The sequence below is a fragment of the Oryx dammah genome, unplaced genomic scaffold (assembly GCF_014754425.2).
Source record: "Oryx dammah isolate SB20612 unplaced genomic scaffold, SCBI_Odam_1.1 HiC_scaffold_11229, whole genome shotgun sequence".
Classification (NCBI taxonomy): Eukaryota; Metazoa; Chordata; class Mammalia; order Artiodactyla; family Bovidae; genus Oryx; species Oryx dammah.
In genome coordinates this window covers 1,303,127-1,324,990 of record NW_024080622.1, presented here as the reverse complement: position 1 = coordinate 1,324,990, position 21,864 = coordinate 1,303,127, and the positions used below count along the sequence as shown (strand labels likewise).

At 32.8% G+C, this 21,864-nt stretch overlaps 1 protein-coding gene across 3 annotated transcripts in view; it reads left to right on the top strand.

Annotated features, from left to right (window-relative positions):
• LOC120861141 (endoplasmic reticulum-Golgi intermediate compartment protein 2) overlaps positions 1–21,864 on the top strand; it is a 43,604-nt gene that overhangs the window by 7,270 nt on the left and 14,470 nt on the right. For all 3 annotated transcript variants that reach the window (XM_040236776.1, XM_040236777.1, XM_040236778.1), the window contains 8 exons: positions 1,825–1,967; positions 3,626–3,734; positions 5,637–5,683; positions 7,197–7,267; positions 12,235–12,275; positions 18,392–18,493; positions 19,570–19,665; positions 21,735–21,790. In XM_040236776.1, the coding sequence (XP_040092710.1) occupies positions 1,862–1,967; positions 3,626–3,734; positions 5,637–5,683; positions 7,197–7,267; positions 12,235–12,275; positions 18,392–18,493; positions 19,570–19,665; positions 21,735–21,790 (628 nt within the window). In that variant the 5' untranslated portion in view covers positions 1,825–1,861. The remainder of the gene's footprint in view (positions 1–1,824; positions 1,968–3,625; positions 3,735–5,636; positions 5,684–7,196; positions 7,268–12,234; positions 12,276–18,391; positions 18,494–19,569; positions 19,666–21,734; positions 21,791–21,864) is intronic.

Genomic DNA, 21,864 nt, shown 5'->3' with positions numbered 1-21,864 from the left:
CTCAGAAGCAAAACTGAATTAAGGCCAAAATTGTCCATTGGATTCGTTACTAAGGAAATTGTTGATGACCTTGCTGAGAGCAAATTTAGTTGAGAACCGAGGAATTAGTCTCAGGATATGAATGGAGACAACTCGTTCCTTTAAGTGTCATATCTTTTTGCCTTTTTATACTGTTCATGGGGTTTTCAAGGCAAGAACACTGAAGCGGTAGCCAGAGTTGAGTTGGATTTGAGCTTACCTTGAGAGTTTTGTTTTAAAGTTAAGTGCCTTTAACTCCTGTAGGAGAGAATGAGTAGAAATTTGAAAGATGGAAGAAGGATCAGTCTTGGTGCTATTACTGCTAAGTGGGTATGGAAAATAAATTTGATTACTGAGTTGAACAAACATGAAGAGCCACGGCTTATGCTTAATAAACACTCAGAAGCTTTAATTCACATCTCTCATGGGAATCAAACTCTGTCTTCTCTTTTGTCTACATGTTCTTTTTTTTCTTAGGAAAACCATGTATATGAAAACCAAATTATAATCTGAGGGCCACTTTTAAACATGGGATCAGCAAGGGGAGTTAGTTGGATGTTTGTAATAGCAAATGAAATCAGCCCTTTAATGCATTCAGCTTCATGTTAGGGCCGTGGTTCCTGCATGGACTGATTAAGTAGTGCCCCTGGTTAGGGCTTGCTCTCTTTTGGGCGGTGTTTGTGATTCCTGCCAATTTTTACCTCTCTGGTCTCCTTTTTCTCCATGAATACTCTTTCTATGGTCTTTTCTTTCTGTATTAATACTATTTAGATTTTAGATAAGTCTTTCTGCTTTCTTCTAGACACTGGTTTTTTTTTTTTTAGTGACTTCTACAACCAATAGACTCTTTCTATTAGGTGTTAATTTTATCAGTACAGGTTTGATTTGGGTAATGCTTGTAGTATCACCTATAATATTTATATAAATCAGCCATATAAAATTCTATAAATATTTGTGATTTCAGTTATTTTATGGCTAGCATATTTTAGATATAGTTGGCATACTGATCAAAAGGAGAATAGCAAGCAGTCAATTTTTAAATAATATTTTTATTATAAAAATAGATAATTTGTAAAGTTCAAAATTTTGTAAAGAGAACAAAATTCTCCCATTATCTACTTAAAACATTTTGTGTATAGGCTTTCAGTTTTTCCCCCAAGTATCTTTTTCCCTGCGTCTAATAAAACTGGAATATGGCCTTCTAGTCTTAATGTGTTACGAGTATTTTTGTATATTATTGTATTTTCTTTTATAAGATTTTCAGTGCTTACTTAGATTCAGAACTTTTAATTCACTAAATTTGTATATTGGATGTGAGGATTTTGTGAAATACCCTCATAATGAAATTTTTGTGCACAACACATATATTTTCCTTAGGGTACATTCCTAAAAGAGGAATTTACATGGTGAAAAGAGGAGTGGTGATTATTTATGTTGTTGTTAGCAATATATGAGCATGTCTATTTTACTTCATTGTCATTCTTTAATGGAAATGTGTTATTTTTGTATGTTTTGTAAATTTAAGAGAATAACCATTTTAATTTGTATATTCAAATATTACAAATATGATTGAGTAGCTTTTCACATTATTTAGCTGTTAAATGTGTTAGTGTGTGTAAATTACCTTTCATTAGTACTTTTTGTCAGGGTGGGAGTGGAGAAAGAATAGTGTTAAGCTTTTTATTCCCTTGAGGAGGAATGAGAATGTTAAGTTGTTCCAAGGACATTTGCCAGTTATCTAAAAATAAAATCAACCTTTTAATCTTTCTGAAGGATGCATTTATTCTTTTTTTTTTTATTTCTTAGCATGACTATATGAAAGAAGAAGAAGGTTTTCCTGAAGATGAGGCGACTGAATCGGAGGAAAACCTTAAGTTTGGTGAAAGAGTTGGATGCCTTTCCAAAGGTTCCTGAGAGCTATGTGGAGACTTCAGCCAGTGGGGGTACAGGTGAGTATCAGTTCCAATCAGAACTCCTTCAGGAAGTTCATCTTCTGAGTTAGCGTGGTAGTCGGGGTGGGGGGTGAAGGCATGTCCATGAGGGGGGAGTGTATGCATACATATAGCTGATTTACGTCACTCTAACACATTGGAAGACAGTTATACACCAATGAAAAAAAGAAGAAAAAAGGTTAAAAAAAAAACAACTTTCTTTCCAAAAAAAAAAGAACTTACAGAAATGTCGCTATGAGGAAGAACTCATCAGTGAATTTTAAAGTAACTTTAAACTCATCAAAGTAACTTTATAGCTGGTCTGTCCTCATGTCACACTATTTGCCTTAAATTTATTCTTCTATATATGCTTTTTGGCATCCAACCCAGAGCAGCCTATGTATTTAGCAGTGTTTATTAAAGCATAACTGAACAAATTAATTAAGTTATACTGGTTTGGTGCTGTTGAATTATTATTAAGATTTTTACATGTAGACAGATTTGAAGTTATTTAATGATGTTGAAACTGCCTTAGTCTGTTTTGGTTAAGAGTAAGTCACTTTAGATATGATAATAAAATTCTTAAATTTCACATTACTAAAGAAAGGTAGATTAGGGTAGTAAGTTAAGAGCTTAGACTTTGGAATCAGACTGTCTGGATTTAAATTCCACCTCTGCCCCTTCCTAAATACTTGATCTTCAGAAAGTTCCTCAACCTGTCTATGCTTTAGTTTCTTCTTACACAAAATGAGGATGTTATCAGTGTTTACCTGGTAGAGTTGCAGTAGCAATTAAATAAGTTAATATTTATAAAATACTCAGAGCAGTGCCTGGTACAGAGAGAGAGATTTGTTAAATAAAATAGTAATGAAATATATCAGAAAAATGTAACAGTATTTACTATAACTTTTTTCTATGTGAAGAACTAATAAAACAGTACATTTCTCATAAGATTCACATTTCATTTGGTAAAATAATTTGGTAAAATTTACATTATTTGCTATTTCTAATCTCCTGTGATTAACTTTGTTAATGAACATAGTACAAGTTCTTATTACACTGTCCATTTTAAGTGTTTTTTGTCATAGTAGATGATAGTGCTTTTTCTTTTAATTAGATCTTTTAAAATGAAGTGAAATACTTGGGAGATTTCCAAGTAGATAGAGTTTTATCTATCTTTTATCTATCTACTTTGGTGAGTAGAGATGGAGATTTTATTTGACTTTTTGGCATAGACTGTGAACTCTCAAGATCTAAGAAATTAGGCTTTTTTTTGTTATTTTAATTGGACTACAGCATGGATGCCATTTTTAATTTGAGGGGACTACTTTCAAATTTGTGTTGTGAAACATGCTCACTTTCATCATTTATCATATCTGTGACTCTGCTATTTGTAACAAGGTAAAAGTTTTGTGTCTTTGTGTAATTTTGACAGATCCATTTAGTGAGAAATGTCCTTAATACTGAAGAAATAACATGCTTTCTCAATAATGCGAATGTTTGTGTTCATTAAATATTCATTTTTAAGTTGTTTTAGAAAAATTTTTTTAATATTTTAAGAAAAATCATTCACATGGCAATTATATTAGGGTATTCTTTGCTAATTTTAATCCCAGTTTCCTGCTGTTTACCTTTTAAAAATTATTTTAATTCTTTCTTTTTTGTTGGTTTCTCAGTTTCTCTAATAGCATTTACCACTATGGCTTTATTAACTATAATGGAATTTTCAGTATATCAAGATACATGGATGAAGTATGAATATGAAGTAGACAAGGATTTTTCTAGGTAACTGCTTTTATTTTTTGAAATGCCTTTAGATTTAAATTGTTCTGAAAATAACATGGTTTAATTTTTATACATAGTTTATTTTAATTCTGAAGAAATAGTCCTTAAAAATTCTCATTATGAATTAGGTAAAATATTTTAGAATCATTTGAATACTGGTTAAATTATAAAAGAGAGGTTCTCTATTGTTTATATATTTGTTTAAAAATATTTGTTTTAAATATTTGTTTAAAAATATATATTGTTTAAAAAGGTTAGGAGAACATAATGTATTTTTCCTTAGAAGTTGAAAAGATGGAAATTGTTTGATGTTTTGAAACTGTTTACTCTTTAGATTTTGAAATATCTTACTGATCTGCCTGAGCTGGAAAACAAATTATGGTAACATTGTTTATACTTAAAGCTTGATTGTTGTAAGTTATGTATAAACTATATTTTAAGGTAAACATCACTTTTAAGCCTTTGAAAATAATAGTATCTTAATTAGGAAACAAAACATACTTTGGATTTTTTAATTGATTGAAGATAACAGGTTTATAACATGTAGGTTCCACTAGATGGCAGGAAACATTTACTTCTCAATTTCAGTCCCAGATCTGCCAGTTACTTGGTGCGTGACTTTCAAGAACTGACTAACTCTATATCTGCATGTGCTTCAGTTTTCTTTTCTGTAAAATGGGGATAATATTTATACTACTTTCCTCTTCAGATCAATGAGAATTCAGTCAGTCAACATTTGTAATAGGTCCTTTGTAACCTTGGGCAAGTCATACAGCTGGCTTTTTTGGGCCTTAGTTTTCTGATCTGTAACGTCAATATTATTCTTAATGCCATTAGTTTTTAAGGAATTTGTTGTTTTTCTTATTTATTTATTTTTTTAGCCCCAATGAAACACTTTTTCTTCTTTACAAATGAAGTCATGTAGTTCACCTCAAGTGTAATGGGAATGCCTAGAAGCCTGTCCACTTGGCTTCATCTTCTGGTTCCTATAAAATCTCGTGAGCCTAAACTCCAGGGTTATTTGACTACAGTTTGAACTCTAGGCAACTTTAAGACTACATGAAATTCTAAAAATCGATACTCCCTGTTGAAACCAGATGAAAATTATTAGGGTGAAAAATAGTTTTGATAGGAGGCACAGGACAGACAGGACTAATACTGATTGTACTCATTCTGTTTTCTTGGTGCTTTAATTCTTTTTGAAAATTAATTTGATTTGAACTGATCATTTGAAAATAAGGCATTGAGTGAGTCTTTTTAAAAGGCCATGTAAAACTTTAAGAATCAGATTTCTTTTTTTCTAGTAATTTTGGTACATTTATTTTGTCTTACACAGACCTAGTTTCCAGTATGCCACTTCAGTGCTTATCTGGTCTTAAACTAGGCATGCATTTATACTTCTGTAAATACCATTGCTTATCTGTAGAACTGAAGCTGTCCATTTTATAGGTCCGTGATAAAGAATAAAGATTGTGGTATTTGTAGCATATCAGGCATAATGCTGGATGTATGGTATTTATTTGATAAGGGAAGAAAGACTTTCAATTCCTACCTTTTGATTTTGAAAGTTTTACATTCTTTAGTCACATAGCCTATATAAGATTTATGTAAACAGAGGTTAATACTTTTTTCTGAGTTGCTTAGACTTCTCAGTTGTAAACTTGCCATTTAATTAAAGGATACTTACCAGTTTAAAACTTGTAAGTCAGAATGGCTTTTGGAATAATTACAAAATAGAATTTTTACTTTTGAAGACCATTGTTTTGGCCATATGAAATGCTATACAAGTTCTAACTGACATATTCTGTGTGAAGTTCAAGTTTTTCATAGATCAGTTGATTTTTATTGCTTATGTTCTGTTGATCATTTAATATATTATAATGTTTCCTCTTCATTTTTTAGCAAATTGAGAATCAATATAGATATTACTGTTGCCATGAAGTGTCAATGTAAGTACATCTTTAACTTGAATGCATATATAAATTATGGTTAAATAATTGCTGCTGCTGCTAAGTCACCTCAGTCACGTCCAACTCTGTGCGACCCCATAGATGGCAGCCCACCAGGCTCCCCCATCCCTGGGATTCCCCAGGCAAGAACACTGGAGTGGGTTGCCATTTCCTTCTCCAATGCATGAAAGTAAAAAGTGAAAGTGAAGTCACTCAGTCGAGTCTGACTCTTAGCAACCCCATGGACTGCAGCCCACCAGGCTCCTCCGTCCATGGGGTTGTCCAGGCAAGAGTACTGGAGTGGGTTGCCATTGCCTCTTCCAAATAATTGCTAGTAAAAAGTAAAAAATACTGGTTGTTTTAACTTTATTTTCCCTTTATGATATTGTAAAATACTGTTGTAGTGTTATTTAAGAATGCAAATAAGAATGTTTTTCTCCACAGCTTGTATTTTTAAAATTTCTTCTCCATGAAGAGATTTAACTTTTACATTAGTATGATTAAAATGAAAGAAAATTGGAGGAAATTTTGATAAGTCAAAGTTCTAGTTTAGGTGTATCTTGTTTGGAGTACCAGTTTTTACACCCACCTTCCACAAACATATCCTATCACTGTTTCAATTTACAACCCTTTACTTTTACTTTTGCACACAGATTCAAAACTTTTAAGTTAATGGTGGTGGTACCGTTTTCTGTTTTCTTCACTGGCTTCACTTAATTATACTGGTAGAAGTGAAAAAATGTTTTTATTCCAGATAGATACTGTTTGAATCAGTATTGCTCTTAGAAATGAGGATGCTTTTTCATCTTAAATTGTATGTAAGGTACTGCTTGAAAAGTAGAGACCAAGAATTCAGTAATTCAAACAAAAGTTTTTAAAGTTGTGAACTCATTATATCCAATTAAGGAAATTCATTTCTAAGAGATTTCATCTAAATCTGTTTCCCTTTTCCATTTATATTTTCTTATGTTAGTGGTTTTAAGATAAAAGAAATATTTTGTATCTAAACTATTTAGTATTAATACTGAATTATCATATTTTGCTTTATTATAGATGTTTGAATACCAATAAAATTTTACCCTTTTCAAAATAAATTTTCCCTATTTGTTGACTATATAAATTTCATCAGTAGCTTTTCCTTAAGATTTTTTTAATCTCTAAAAATAATTATTGTCATTAATATTTTGTTCAGCAGCCATTTAATACTGTGATTAGTTTATTGCCAATTTTTGCAAAGCTCTTCAGTTCAGTTAAGTTTATACTATTTTTACTGTGAGATTCCACGTCATCTTTCTTACCAAGTAAAAAGTAGAAAAAGCATTATTAATTTTTGAAGTTATTTCCACCAAAACTATATAATACTACTGTTTTAACTTGAATAAATAAGCAGTATAGGAAAGTGATCCTACATATTTGTGAGTTTTCTATTATTCATCTTAGTTTGTTAGTTTATATCACATAGTTTAGTTCTGAGCATAGAATATACAACTTCTAATTTTTTTTTTTTATGCAGATGTTGGAGCAGATGTATTGGATTTAGCAGAAACAATGGTTGCATCTGCAGATGGTCTAGTTTATGAACCAGTAAGTTTGATTCACATGTCATTTTCAGTTGTATGCTTTGAGAAATTTTTCACTTGAAAACAGTTTTGATATTTGCTTTTAGTTTTGTCTGAGCTAGTTTTTTTAAAAATACATTTTCTTAATTCAGGAGTCATGAATGACAATGTAAGTCAGCTATACTTCAATAAAAAATAAAACAAGAAAATAAAAGTGATACATTTCCTTTGTAAACATTTAGGGGAAGAAAAAAGTTATATTTGATACTAAAGCCTTGAAATAACTATTGTTAGCATTTGGATAAGCCTCTATAACAGTAACCTTGTACTTATTTTATATTTTTTGTTAATTCTTCTTAACAGTTCTTTATCTCATTTATACAGTTGCTAGAGTGATGACATTCCTTTTTTTCTGATGATTTAGAAATTCTGTGTCTTATTTGTATTCGTCTTTTACCAAATTTAAGTCTTTAAAAATGTCTGAGCTATATTTCTCATGTAATCAAGAATGAAGCAATATCTAAGAGGAGAATTTTATATACATTTACTTTTTCACCTACCTTCACACCTCCATTTCCCAGACCTGGTGAAATACTGACATTGTCTTATCATTTTCATTGCACAAGTTGTGTGTAATAAAATTAATGTATCAGAAGACACCAGCACATTATAGGGGCAGATATAACATTACAGGGGCAGGTAATAACAGGTCCTGATCAGAACTAGGCCTGAAGAAGCTTTAGAGAAGAACGTACAGAGCTCCCAGCTAGTTTGCCTGCTGGCTACTCTGTTGGCTTTGTGGTACTTACGTTTACTCATGTATTCTTGAGTTGTTTTGTTTACCATTGACAGTTGTGAACTCTCTATAAACAAAATTGGAAAGTGAAGACTAAAGGTGATGGAGGATTAGAAGTAACTGAATGTGTGGAGGAGAAAAAGGAAGCCCTTAGGTTAGTTTTGATTACCCAGTTATTTTTAGTTTATAGCAATAAAATGTATTTATGCCTTTTCATACACACTTTTAAAATAAAGTTTTCTAAAGAAAAAGTAACTTTTGTTAGTGTCACTCTGAATCTCTCTACTTCCTAACTCCTTTACTCCATTCAAAAAATTGGTATCACAGTAATTTTTAATGAGATTAGTTACCTTACAAAGTCAGGTACCATGTTACTGCATACTGTTATCTGGAAGTTTGGGTGGTGATTATTGTCAGGCATGTTCACATTTTTATTACATTTCATACTATTTTAGGAATAATTCTTCAACTTTCACTGAGTTTTACTGCTTTTATTTTCTACATTTCTTTGTTTATTTTTGTTTATCATTTTTTAAGGGACTTTTTGTGACTTCTTTATCACAGAAAGAATATTGGGATGGACATGTACACTCCACTATATTTAAAATAGATGAACAACAAGATTCTACCCTATAATACACGGAGCTCTACTCAACGTTGTGTGGCAGCCTGGTTGGGAGAGGAGTTTGGGGGAGAATGGATATATGTATATGTATGGCTGAGTCCGTTTGCTGTCCATCTGAAACTATCGTAACATTGTTAATCAGCTGTAGTCCAGTATAAAATAATTTTTTTTTTTTTAGGAATATGTGGATTATGTTTTGTGACAGACTGCCATTCTGTCATTCCATTGTTCATACATGTAAAGTTGGCTGAGGATAGAATTCTTGCTTTATGATACTTTGCACTCAACTTTGTAGACATTACTTTATTGCCTTCTGGCACAGTATTTTTTTCCTTGTAGGGAATGTATTTATCTACTTACATGCTTTCTTTCCTTTACTTTTGAAATTCAGATATTTATCCTATATATCCAAATGTAGATCTCCTTTAGTTGTTTTTGGCTTTTGGTGATATTAGTGATCTGAATTTTTAAGTCTTTTTTGGTTGTTGGTTTGCTTTAAAGATGTTCAGAATAATACTTTTGCTTCTGCTTTTAAAGATTCTTATCAAATGATGTTGACTTTCCTGGACTGGTTCTCAATATTTTATCAACTCCTGCATAAGATGAATATTTTGAACTTTGCCTCTGACTTCTGGATCAATCTTTTTTTTCAATGCCTTCATTATGTTTTAAAATTCAGTGATTATACTTCCCACCTCTAATATATTGCAGATCACTCTATTTTTTCTATCTTCATGATGTTAAATCTCATTGAGAGATATTAGAAAACTTTTCTTCTTATTTTTAGAAATGGTATCATAGAGGAAAATTAGGCCTTGGACCTCAGATTGACCACGTCCTTCAAATTAATGAATCTTTTTTGTCTGTTTTCTTGTTCTTCTTTTGGATGGGAAAATGCATGGCCAAATAACTGATTGAGAGTTGAAGTAGGCTATGTTTCTTCTAAGTAAAGTTAAAGCTTCAGAAGTTTTTGAAAAGAAAGGAAGAAGTCACACTGGGTTCAGGATGGCAGAGTGCGTCACTAGGGCACCACAGTTTTTCTTTTCCGTGTTTCTTTTTTGATGGGTTAAATTTAGCTAAGGTAATTCCTTTTTTGTTTAACTGGTGTGATTGTCCTCATTAGCCAGCAGCTGTGGCAGTAATTTTGCTTAATTGATATTACTGTCCAGGTCACATATAAGTTGGGAATAATACTGCTGTGGAATGCACTCTCTGGCATTGATCAAATTATTGAAAGTGTTCTTAGGATGGACGCTGTCTTTTCCTCAAGTGTGTTATTGTCTTTTATCACCTGTTTCCCCTTTTACTGTGAACTGGCAATTTAATTGCTGCTTGCATGAACTTCTATTGTCTCATGAAATTAATTATGTGTTGGGCTGTTTTCTCAATTTAGTCTCCCTTGTATGCTGGCTTGCATAAGTTTTTAAAAATTTCCAGCAGGTGGATGCTAATTTAAAATAATTCAAAACAGTGATATAGTTTGTGTCCTTATTTTTCTGTTTCTTTAAGCATTGTGAAGATTTGAGGAAATATCATCTTGAGCTTATCCTCTGAAATTTATTTATGCTATTTTCTAGCAGTCTCCATATTCTGAGTGTCTGTCACTCTTCACATTTATTAAGTCTCTGATTTTTTTTAATGTATATTTTTTCTGGATAGCTTGTCTCTCTAGCTAGATGCTAAGCTCTTGAGAAGAAATTGCTTGATTTTTTTCTTTTTTTATAGCTCACAAAATGTAAAGCAGAACGCATTACAGATATTAGACTCTGATGGATATGTTAGAATTATGTAATTGTGGCAAGATTATTGATTATTCCATTGTAACAGTTTCTGCCATTCTGTCCATCATATGTAAATAGGAAGGTTTTATTTTAACTGTCATGAAATAAGTCATGTCTTAGTCATAAAGCTAGAAACTTAAAAATATGTATACTTCTTATATGTATACTTAAAAATTGTATGCTTTTTATCAGTAATTTTTAAAATGTTTAACAATGTTTCTGATAAGTATTCACTCCCTTGTCCTAATTTATATTAAAATATTTCAGAATTATTATTAATGTAAAATTATTTGAGATAATTTTTACTTGTTTTTAAATTTTCACTCATTCTTTTAATATGCAGTCTGAATATAGAAACTTAATTCTAATAATTTTATAAGTTTCTAAACCATGATCACATTATGCTATGTGATAGCTATTTGTTTAAAGAAAAGAACCATTTTTAGGGATGTGAGAAAGTGAAAAATCTGAGAATTGGGCTTATACACTGACCCTTACTACCTGTGATTTTGAAAAAAAGTTTTTAACCTTTTGAGTTCTTTTTTATATATAAAAGAATAATAACAAACTCACAAGATTGTTACGAAGATTGAGATAATAATTTAAGTAGCATGTGGCCTAACACAAAGCCACAATGTGGTTCCTTACCTGCTGTGTTAATCATTATGTTGAGCAGTTTGGGGATACCAAAGGAAAAATTGCATAGTCCCTGCTATCAACAGTTTTATTCACAAAGTAACTGGGGATCAGGTGCATGTAGCCTCATCTGTTTGCCTTGATGTGTTTTTTAGATGTTAGCATTTTCTGTGTGCCATGGTGTGAAAAGGTTGCAGGAGTATCCAAAGTAATTTCATTGTAATCAGAAAGAAGGGGGTGATTTAACCTGGAACAAATGGTGTATAGAATTTAGACTGACTTCAGGATCACAATTACAGGAGAGGTAGGCTCCAGGTTAACATAAATAACCAAAGGCATAGAGTTAGAGCTGTTTGATGGAATGAGGGGTTAAGACCAAGGATTTGTAGAGAGAGAGTAGTAGGTTAAGACATGTTATGGAGGCATCATTAATAATAATGATTAGTTAGAACATAGAATTAATATGCCTAGTTATGAATTGTCTTTATAAATATCAAAGGTGGACTTGCTATTGGAAAATTAAATGATGGGTATTGCCACAAACCATGAGAGCTTGCCCTTTTCCCTCTGAGTCTACAAAATAACAAAATTTGTCTTTGAATTGATGAATATAGTACCTAAGTAACATTTCTTGAATTATTCTTTTGGTTAATACATTTGGGAATTACAGTGACATTGTTTAGCTTGTTTCAAAACTTGTTGATTTTATTGTGATAAAATACCATGACAGAATTGTAGGCTTTGTGTGCTTGAATACTATACTTAAGCTGTATGAGTTTTTCCTTTCTTCTTCTTTTTTAAATGCTTAATTTCTTGCTGGCATCATGTAAATGATTTTAAGCCCTAAATTACCATTATGTACATGTGATAGATTGCATTGTATCCATTCCTATAAATGTAGGTTTTTATAACAGGAAAATATTTGCAGTTAGTAAAATTTCTGTATACTACTTTTGAGTATAAGTATTTTAAAATTTATATATTTATATTTAAATTTATTAGTTTGACTTATGGAAGATTAAATGTAAATTATGAATACTTGTTTTTAACGGCACTATAAATTTGTTCCTTGCTCAAAGAAAATTGTTTTAAATTATGATATTAAAGCTGGGAGAAATTGACAGTTCTAGTGATTATGTTTTGCTTTATTTCAGGCAATATTTGATCTTTCACCACAGCAAAGAGAGTGGCAGAGGTAATAACTAAACAAAGTATTGTGGTTCATAGAAATCTAGATCTTGCTTTGCTTATTTTGTCTACTGTGAATTATTTATAGATTCTTCTAGGCATTTGTTTGAATGAAATATTAACAGAATACAGTATATAATATAGTCTTTATAATTTCAAAAGTTTTATCCAATCTTTGGAATGTCATATCTTTTCTCTAAGCCACTTTGAACCATAAATACATTTTATTTTACATTTAAAATTGTATTATCTATTTAAATATTTTTAAAAGCATATATGATCAAATTTGAATATAAAGGATATTACGTGAAAATCAAAGCCTCCTCATTATTCTCTAAACCTAGTACCACTGACGAGTGCTAATAACCAGTTTTCTGCATGTGGCCATATTTGCTTATGTTACTTTTTTCCTAATACAAATGGGGTCATTCACTACATCTGTTTTATAACTTGCTTTTTCCAACCTAACCTTATATTTTGGACATTTTCCCACTTAAGTATATACAGTGGTATATTTTATTCACAAGCTATAATAATTTTTGGATACTTATTGATGGGCATTTAGATTGTTGACAGGTTGCTAATATCAATGCTCAGTGAAAATTCTTGAATATAATTTCTCATATGAATATATGTATATATTCCTTATGTACTTGTGTGAATATATGTATATAAAATTTCTAGAAATGAAATTTCTCTTTTAGATAATATTTAATGTTTTGATAAGTTGTCACACAAGGAAAAAACATTTCTAATGATGAGGTAGTGGTTGTGAATTAAACTTATTGTGGTAATCATTTCACAGTATATATGTTTATACCTTAATCTTATATAGTGTTAATCTTATATAATGTTATATGCTAGTTATATCTCAGTAAGATTGGCAAAAAATTTTGATAGATAATGCCAAATATCTTCCCCAAATAGTTTCATTTATACTCCACAACTATGTGAGAATACTTGTTTCTTTAACCTCACCAACAGTGGGTATAATCAGACTTTTTTTTTTTTAATTTTTGCCATTTTGATGGATGAAAAATGATATTGTACTTTAAAATTAGCATTTCTTTATAAATAAGCTGAATATCTTTGGGTTTTTTTTTCCTCATTTGTACTTTTGTATGAAACTCCTTGTTCATGCCATATGCCCATTTTGCTTGGTCATTGGGTTTCTTCTTACTACCTTTAAAGAATTCTTTGTATATTAAAGAAATTACTTTTTTATGGTAAATGGTTACTGCATCCCCTCTCTGTCCTTTCTTTTTGGTTTCTAGGCTGTGTCTTGTGTTTAAAAAGGCATTATCTAATTTAAGATTATTAAAAATAAATTTTTTACTTATCCTTTTCTTTCTTTCTAGTCCCTAAGTATTGGCTCATTTCAAATGCCTTTCTCTTTTAATTTCCACTTTCATCATTTGGAGAGATTTTAAAATTAAAGTTGAAACAAATGTAGTTGAACAAAATAACTTAATGTTAGGTGTCTCTGGGCTTCTAGTGCTTTTAGTAGAGAGCTGTCCAGGAATGAAATGTATTACTGTATTCTAGAAATGTTAAAAGTTAGTCTGCTTTCATCTGGAATTTTATTCAATGTTCAAAACTAGTAATAAGTGAGAGACAAGATTGTGTTTTTACTATTAAAATTATAAATATGTTCCAGCGTACAGTTTTCCATTTTTCACCATAGTGCACTTTTTCATATCCCTTCATCTATGGAATGTTAGCTCGGGCTTTTACTGGCCTATTTGAGGCTCACACACACACATACACACATATGGTTTGTTGTCATCAAGCTCTTTTCCCACTGCCCAAGCAGTAAAAGTTGAACTCTGGAAATACATGACATACAAAAATATGGAGGTTTCAATTTCTGCTAGCATTAGCTACAAAGTTTTTGAGTCTCTGTACATGCATACATCTAAAGAACATGCATACATCTAAAGATGAAATCTGACCTCTTGAAGCTTCCTAAATAATTGTGTTCTGCTTCCAAACAAATATTTGTGAATGGACTAGAGATGCCTAAGGCCTAACAACTTAAATAATGTGCATACCAAAATGTTCTTTTCCTGCAGAATTTGCTAAAAGATACTTAAGTTTTCTTTCAGTTGTTCTGCTTTCTTAAATATTTAGGATCCCAACTAATCTTTTTCCTGAAGTAGTAAATCTCAAACTCTGGACATAGCCTTCCTGATTACAGCTCTTTATTTCTACTGATTTTACAGTGTAAAAATGACCTTTTATTTTAACTAGGCCTATTTTACCAATGTCCTCAGTGGGTGATGCATATGTATTTTATCTCTCACTTGCCCTTCTAGAAAATGTTTATTATTATATCATGATAGGATATAAAGTATATTCTGATTTATATTTGCTTCTTCAGGTGCTTCTTTGTTTATAATTTTTCAAAATTATTTATGTATGTTTATATATGTTTAAAAACTTTTTATGAGTATTTTTAGTTTCACAGCAAATTTGAGTGAAAACTATAGAGTTCCCAAATATCCCCTGTCCCTTCATATGCATGGCCTCCACCATTATCAATATCCTACACCAGAGTGGTACATTTCTTCCAGTTTATGCACAATATGAAAGTGAAGTCATTCAGTTCTGTCTGATTCTTTGCAACCCCGTGGACTGTAGCCCACCAGGCTCCTCTGTCCATGGGATTCTCCAGGCAAGAATACTGGAGTGGGTTGCCATTGCCTTCTCCAGAGGATCTTCCCAACCCAGGGATCAAACCCAGGTCTCCCGCACTACAGGCAGACGCTTTATCCTCTGAGCCACCAGGGAAGCCCATGCACAATATGAATACATCCTTATTGCCCAGAGTCTGAAGTTTACATTAGAGTTCACTCTTGGAGATGTACGTTCTGAGTTTTAACAGATACCTAATGACATATACCCAGCATTATAGTATCTGTATTTTTGCTGCCCTGAAAATCCTGTTTTGTCTGTTCATCCTTCCTTCCCCTCTGGGTTATCAATTTTGTACTAGTTGAGTTTGAGTTCTAATATAGATGACTTTGGATGTTAGTTATATAAAGATACAGAGTTAAAGTAGGTGAAATAGGATTATATCTAAAGAGACAAAGTTATTGTTGAAAATGGTAGAAATAGAAGTACTACTTTTATTCTTGGTTTTGTTCAGAATAAGTAATTTCATGAGTTATTGTAAATGTAAGGATTTAGTTTAAAAAAATGTCTTCAAGCAACTCTGTTTTATTTTGACTATATTTAAAAAGAAAATCTAAGCATGAGTTCTCAAATGTATACTAAGCTCTCTATAATCCTATACCCTATATGCTGATACTCTTTTTAAAAATTATAGGTAGAATGGAATATTTTGTTTAGAATGGTCATGTCATAGAATAAAGTTCAGGTTACTTCAGGAAAGGCAGATACCAGGTGATGTTAAATTTCACTGTGGCCTAGTTTGTACTGAGAATTGGATGCTCGTGTTGTGGATTTATACCCCACTTTTCAGTTCAGTCACTCAGTTGTGTCTGACTCTTTGCAGCCCAGGACTGAAGCATGCCAGGCTGCTTCCCTGTCTATCACCAACTCCTGGAGCTCGCTCAGATTCATGTCCTTTGAGTCAGTGATGCCATCCGAACTTGCCCTTCTCCTGCTGTCGGTTTTTCCCACCATCACGGTCTTTCTAGTCAGTAAGTTCTTCGCAACAGGTGGCCAAAGTATTGGAGCTTCAGCTTTAGCATCAGTCCTTCCAAAGAATATTAGGACTGATTTCCTTTAGGATTGACTAGTGCAATTTCCTTGCAGTCCAAGGGACTCTCAAGAGTCTTCTCCAACACCACAGTTCAAAAGCATCAATTCTTTGATGCTCAGTTTTCTTTATAGTCCAACTTTCACATCCATACATGACTGCTGGAAAAACCATAGCTTGGAATAAATAGATGTTTGTCAGTAAAGTAATGTCTCTACTTTTCAATATGCTGTCCAGGTAGGTCATAGCTTTTCTTCCAAGGAGCAAGCGTCTTCTAATTTCATGGTTGTGGTCACCATCTGCAGTGATTTTGGAGCCCAAGGAAAGAAAGTCTGTTACTGTTTCCATTGTTTCCCTATCTATTTGCCATGAAGTGATGGGACTGGATGCCATGATCTTATTTTTTTGAATGTTGAGTTTTAAGCCAACTTTTTCACTCTTCTCTTTCACTTTCATCAAGAGGCTCTTTAGTTCCTCTTTGCTTTCTGCCATAAGTGTGGTTTCATCTGCATATCTGAGGTTATTGCTATTTCTCCCAGCAATCTTGATTCCAGCTTGTGCTTCATCCAGCCCAGAATTTCACATGATATACTCTACATGTAAGTTAAATAAGCAAGGTGACAATATACAGCCGTGACATATTTCTTCCCCAAATTTGAACCAGTCCATTGTTCCAGGTACAGTTCTAACTATTGCTTCGTGACCTGCATACAGATTTCTCAGGAGTCAGGTCAGGAGGTCTATTAATCCCATTTCTTGAAGAATTTTCCACAATTTGTTGTGATCCACACAGTCAAAGGCTTTAGTGTAGTCAATAAAGCAGAAGCAGATGTTTTTCTGAAATTCTCTTGCTTTTTCTGTGGTTCATTGTATGTTGGCAATTTGATCTCTGGTTCCTCTGCCTTTTCTAAACCCAGCTTGAACATCTGAAAGTTCTTGGTACATGTACTATTGAAACCAAATTTGGAGAATTTTGAGAATTACTTTACTAGCATGTGACATGAGTGCAATTGTGTGGTAGTTTGAACATTCTTTTGCATTGCCTTTCTTTGGGATTGGAATGAAAACTGACATTTTCAGTCCTGTGGCCATTTCTGAGTTTTCCAAATTTGTTTGCATATTGAGTGAAATACTTTCACAGCATAATCTTTTAGGACTTGAAATAGCTCAACTGGAATTCCATTACCTGTACTAGCTTTGTTCGTAGTGATGCTTTCTAAGGCCCACTTGCCTTCGCACTCCAGGATGTCTGGCTCTAGGTGAGTGATCACACCATTGTGGTTATCTGGGTCATGAAGATCTTTTTTGTATAGTTGTTTGTGTTCTTGCTACCTCTTCTTAATATCTTCTGCCTCTGTTAGATTTCTGTCCTTTATTGTGCTTATCTTTGCATGAAATCTTCCCTTGGTATCTCTGATTTTCTTGAAGAGATCTCTAGTCTTTCCCATTCTATTGTTTTCCTCTGTTTCTTTACATTGATCACTTAGGAAAGTTTTCCTATCTCTCCTTGCTATTCTTTGGAACTCTGCATTCAGATGGATATATGTTTTCTTTTCTCTTTTGCCTTTTGCTTCTCTTCTTTTCACAGCTATTTGTAATGCCTCATCAGACAGTCATATTGCCTTTTTGCATTTCTTTTTCTTGGGGATGGTTTTGATCACCACCTCCTGTACAATGTTCTCTATCCAAAGTTCTTCAGGCACTCTGCCTATCAGATCTAATCTCTTGAATCTATTCGTCACTTCTACTGTTAGTTGCTCACTCGTGTCCGACTCTTTGTGACTCCATGGGCTGTAGCCCACCAGGCTCCTCAGTCCATGGGATTCTCCTGGCAAGAATACTGGAGTGGGTTGCCATGCCCTTCTCCAGGGAATCTTCTCAGCCCAGGGATTGAACCTTCGTCTCCTGCATTGCTGGCAGATTCTTTACCACCTGAGCCACAAATGAAACCCCCGAATCTGTTATGTGACCCTGTATCTGTCCTGTTCTTTTTATCTATAACACTTTATTCAGTATCTGACAAAAACTAATGATTTTGTGATTGCTGCATATGTTCATGAGGAATGCATTTAGATATTCAAATGAACAGAAAGTCTTTCTTGGTGGCCCTCATTCCACCAGTGATGGACATATAAACAGGATGCACACGCTCATTATTGGTAGAAATAGACAGGATTAGGGACCCCGGCTTTTAGACCTCTAGCCACACTACCTCTCTTTTCCTACTTTCCACGAAGTGACCAAAGAATACTTCGAACTGTATTTTAGAATAAAGTTCTGTGATAATAAATATATGACTTAGCTAAGTCAACTAGCCATTGTTATTTTTCAAATAGTGTTGACTTTCTCTTTGTGTCTTATTGTGTTTTTAAACTGTTGCTTGTTTGTTTTGTATTTAGGATGCTACAGCTGATTCAGAGTAGACTGCAAGAAGAACATTCACTTCAAGATGTGATATTTAAAAGTGCTTTTAAAAGTGCATCAACAGCACTTCCACCAAGGTGAGATGTGTATTTTAACTATGAGACTATTTACTAAGGATTTACTGTGACATGATTTAGTAATGGTTTAGTTCTCTGAATCTCATAGTTCGTAGAGAAAATATAATCATTCTGTATGATGAAGATGCCTTTTTAACTCTTGAATTTATGGCCTGTGATATTGATCAGGATTATCATAAATAATAATATTTTTATTTAATTTTTCTCTTTTATGTGTGTATGGTATACCTTCGTATAAAATTGTACTAAGTTTTAAGAACAAATTAATTGCATTTACCATTATGGTGATGTATAAGCTTTGGTTAGGAATTTCATAATTTCATGTTTTTATATTACTTTTGTCTCTTTTATAGATTAGAAGAGCTGATATTTGGAAATGCTATTGTCATAAAAATGATTATTTAAATTTAAAACTATATAGAGGTTTTACATTTGTTTAGGAAGAAAATGTTCTTATGTATATGAAGTTAAGTGTCATGCCCTTCCCTTACCTCATTCTTCCTGTCTCTGAAAGTACCAGAAACAAATGATGAAAGTGTCTTTGTTGGACTAATACTTCTTTACTTTTCATTTTTCTTCTCTCATTAGATTTAGTGCTCTGATTAAATTTGAATAACTATGAAATTTTAAGTTTGTGTAAATATATATTCAATAGTTTGGCTTTCCTGGTGGCTAAGATAGTAATATCTACCTGCAGTGCAAGAGACTTAGTTCTGTCCCTGGGTTGGGAAGATCCCCTGGAGAATGAAATGGCAGCCCACTCCAGTTTTCTTTCTTGGACAGTCCCATGGACAGAGGACCCTGAGGGCTACAGTTCGTAGGGTTGCAAAGAGCCAGACACAATTGAGCGACTAACACTTTGACTTACTTTTCATTTTCATATATAATTTTTTTTCATTTTCATAGTTTTTTTAAATAAATGTTTAGATTTCAAAAAACTGCTATTCTGCTTTTGACATTTAGAACATTACGTAAAACTCTATCTTTAGGAGTTTTTTTCCCTCTATTAAATTTTCTCACCAGTAAATGATAACTACTGACTATGCTGTAAGTGACTGTAATGTATCTTGTAACAGGGAAGATGATTCGTCACAACCTCCAGATGCTTGCAGAATTCGTGGTCATCTGTATGTCAATAAAGTAGCAGGGAATTTTCACATAACTGTGGGCAAGTATGTTCTTTTCACTTGCTGAAAATACTTTAGACAAGTTGGCAGTCTGGTTAAAAGTCAAAACTTTGCGAATCAAATAATATCTAACTAACAACTAAATGACTCTTCAAATGTGTATTTTTGACGTCTTCAGATTGTTTTGGCCTTCAGCCTCAGGAAAGAGAAGACTACTGACTTTAAAAACTTCTACTTTAAAACAAAAGGATAGCAGTCATCTTATCTTTCATATATTAAAATATAGAAAATGTAGGTAAATGTGAATTAAAACCTTCAGCTTGCCAAGTGTTGGTAGCCACAAAGGTCTTACTTAGACATTTCGTTAATTTGTTCATTTTGTTGGATGATACTAGGTTTTTTTGGTTTTCTTTTCAGTGATTCTCATCAAAATGGAATCCCTAATTCAAGATAATATTTTGATATAGGTAGAAATGTGTCTGGGATAAAGTTAAATTAGGTGAATCTCAGATTTTTTATGAATAGAACCCAGCACAGAAACTGTCATATGGTAAACACCTGGTAAATCTCTGAATAAATAAATAGATTCTCTGATTATCTCTTCCCTCTTTCTCTGCTTCTTTCCCTCCCTCTCTCCTCCTAGCTAGTTTCAGAGCTGAACAGTTCTTCATTGTAAAAAACATTTCTTGAGTATTTGCTACATGCAAAGTACCATGCTACATACTATCGATGAAACAGTGAAAACCAGAGAAAGGGTTTGCCCATATGATGCTGACATTCTGTGAGAGAATCTGAACTTTAAACAGTGAATTACACTAATAATGACTTAATTATAGTTGTATTGTAGCTATAAAGCAAAACTGTGGCTGATAAAAAAAAAACTGTCTAACAAGTTTGCTGGTCTACTGTCTGAATCAGTGGAGGCTTTATTGAAGAAAACCTTTGAACACTAATGGATGATTCGACATTTTATATGTAAAGGAGAGATTAGCATCTAGGCTGAAGGAAAGGTCATAAAACAGGAAAGAGCATGGCTGGATGGAGATTTTTTTTAACGTGCAGAGTAAACATTAGACTTTGTTTCAGTGTTTACAGTGATCAGGTCAAGTGTTGCTTTGTTTCCGCTATCCCACTCCTCTTAACGTTCATGTTTTGTTACTGTTGCCAGGAGCTATTCTTCCCATCCCCAACCTGCAGATGGAAACCTTAACTTCTTCATATCATATAGTCCAACAGTTAATTGTTCGCTCAAAGAAATTTAGAAGAGTTTATTGCATCTCTGGATACAAACAATATCCTATTCCAAAATTAAAGAGGGAAACTGACAAATATAGTAGCAACCTCTATATTTTGGCCTTTGTTCTTAATTTCATCACACATCTTTCTGTGTGATAATTCACATCTTCAGTAAGAGAGGTAAAATGGAAAATCACTTGGTTTGTATCCTATCCATACCATATCTGGGATTTTGAAAATAAGGAATGCCAACTCTGAAGCCCAATTAAACAAAATGTTCTCTCCCAGAAAAAATACCTGGATTCAAAAAAAAAAAAACTGGATTCCATAAAAGTACTCAGTTATTACTATTATAATTTGAAGTTTATTAGTACGTTTGTGAAAATTTGTTTTCTCTCTTGTTATGTAACTGCCTAATATTTTCAGTTTTGCATCTTGGCCCACAAACCTAAAATATTTACTGTCTAGGTCTTTTCAGGTGGCTCAGTGGTAATGAATCCACCTGCCATTGCAAGAGACATGGGTTCAGTCTCTGGGTCAGGAAGATCCCCTGGAGAAGGAAATAGCAACCCACTCCAATATTTCTGCCTTGAAAATCCCATGGGCTGAGAAATCTGGCAGGCTGCAGTCCATGGGGTCACAGAAAAGTTGTACATGACTTAGCAACTAAGACAATAACAACAACTTTACAGAAAATGTTTGCTAACTCCCAGTTTATTGCATCAAGATGAATAGATTTAACTACTTAAATCGTAGGTCAAGTATGTTATATTATTTAATTCTAAGAAAATCATATAGTTTAGGAAAGATCTGCTTTCTGATTTTAATTCATTATGTATTTAAATGTTATTACTTTAATCTTTTTTCCCTCCTTTCAGGGCAATTCCACATCCCCGAGGTCATGCACACTTGGCAGCACTTGTCAACCATGACTGTAAGCAGTTTCTGAAATTTCTTTCTGGGAAGATATCCTTGGGAAAAGTTTGTTTTTAAATTTTTAGTGCAGGT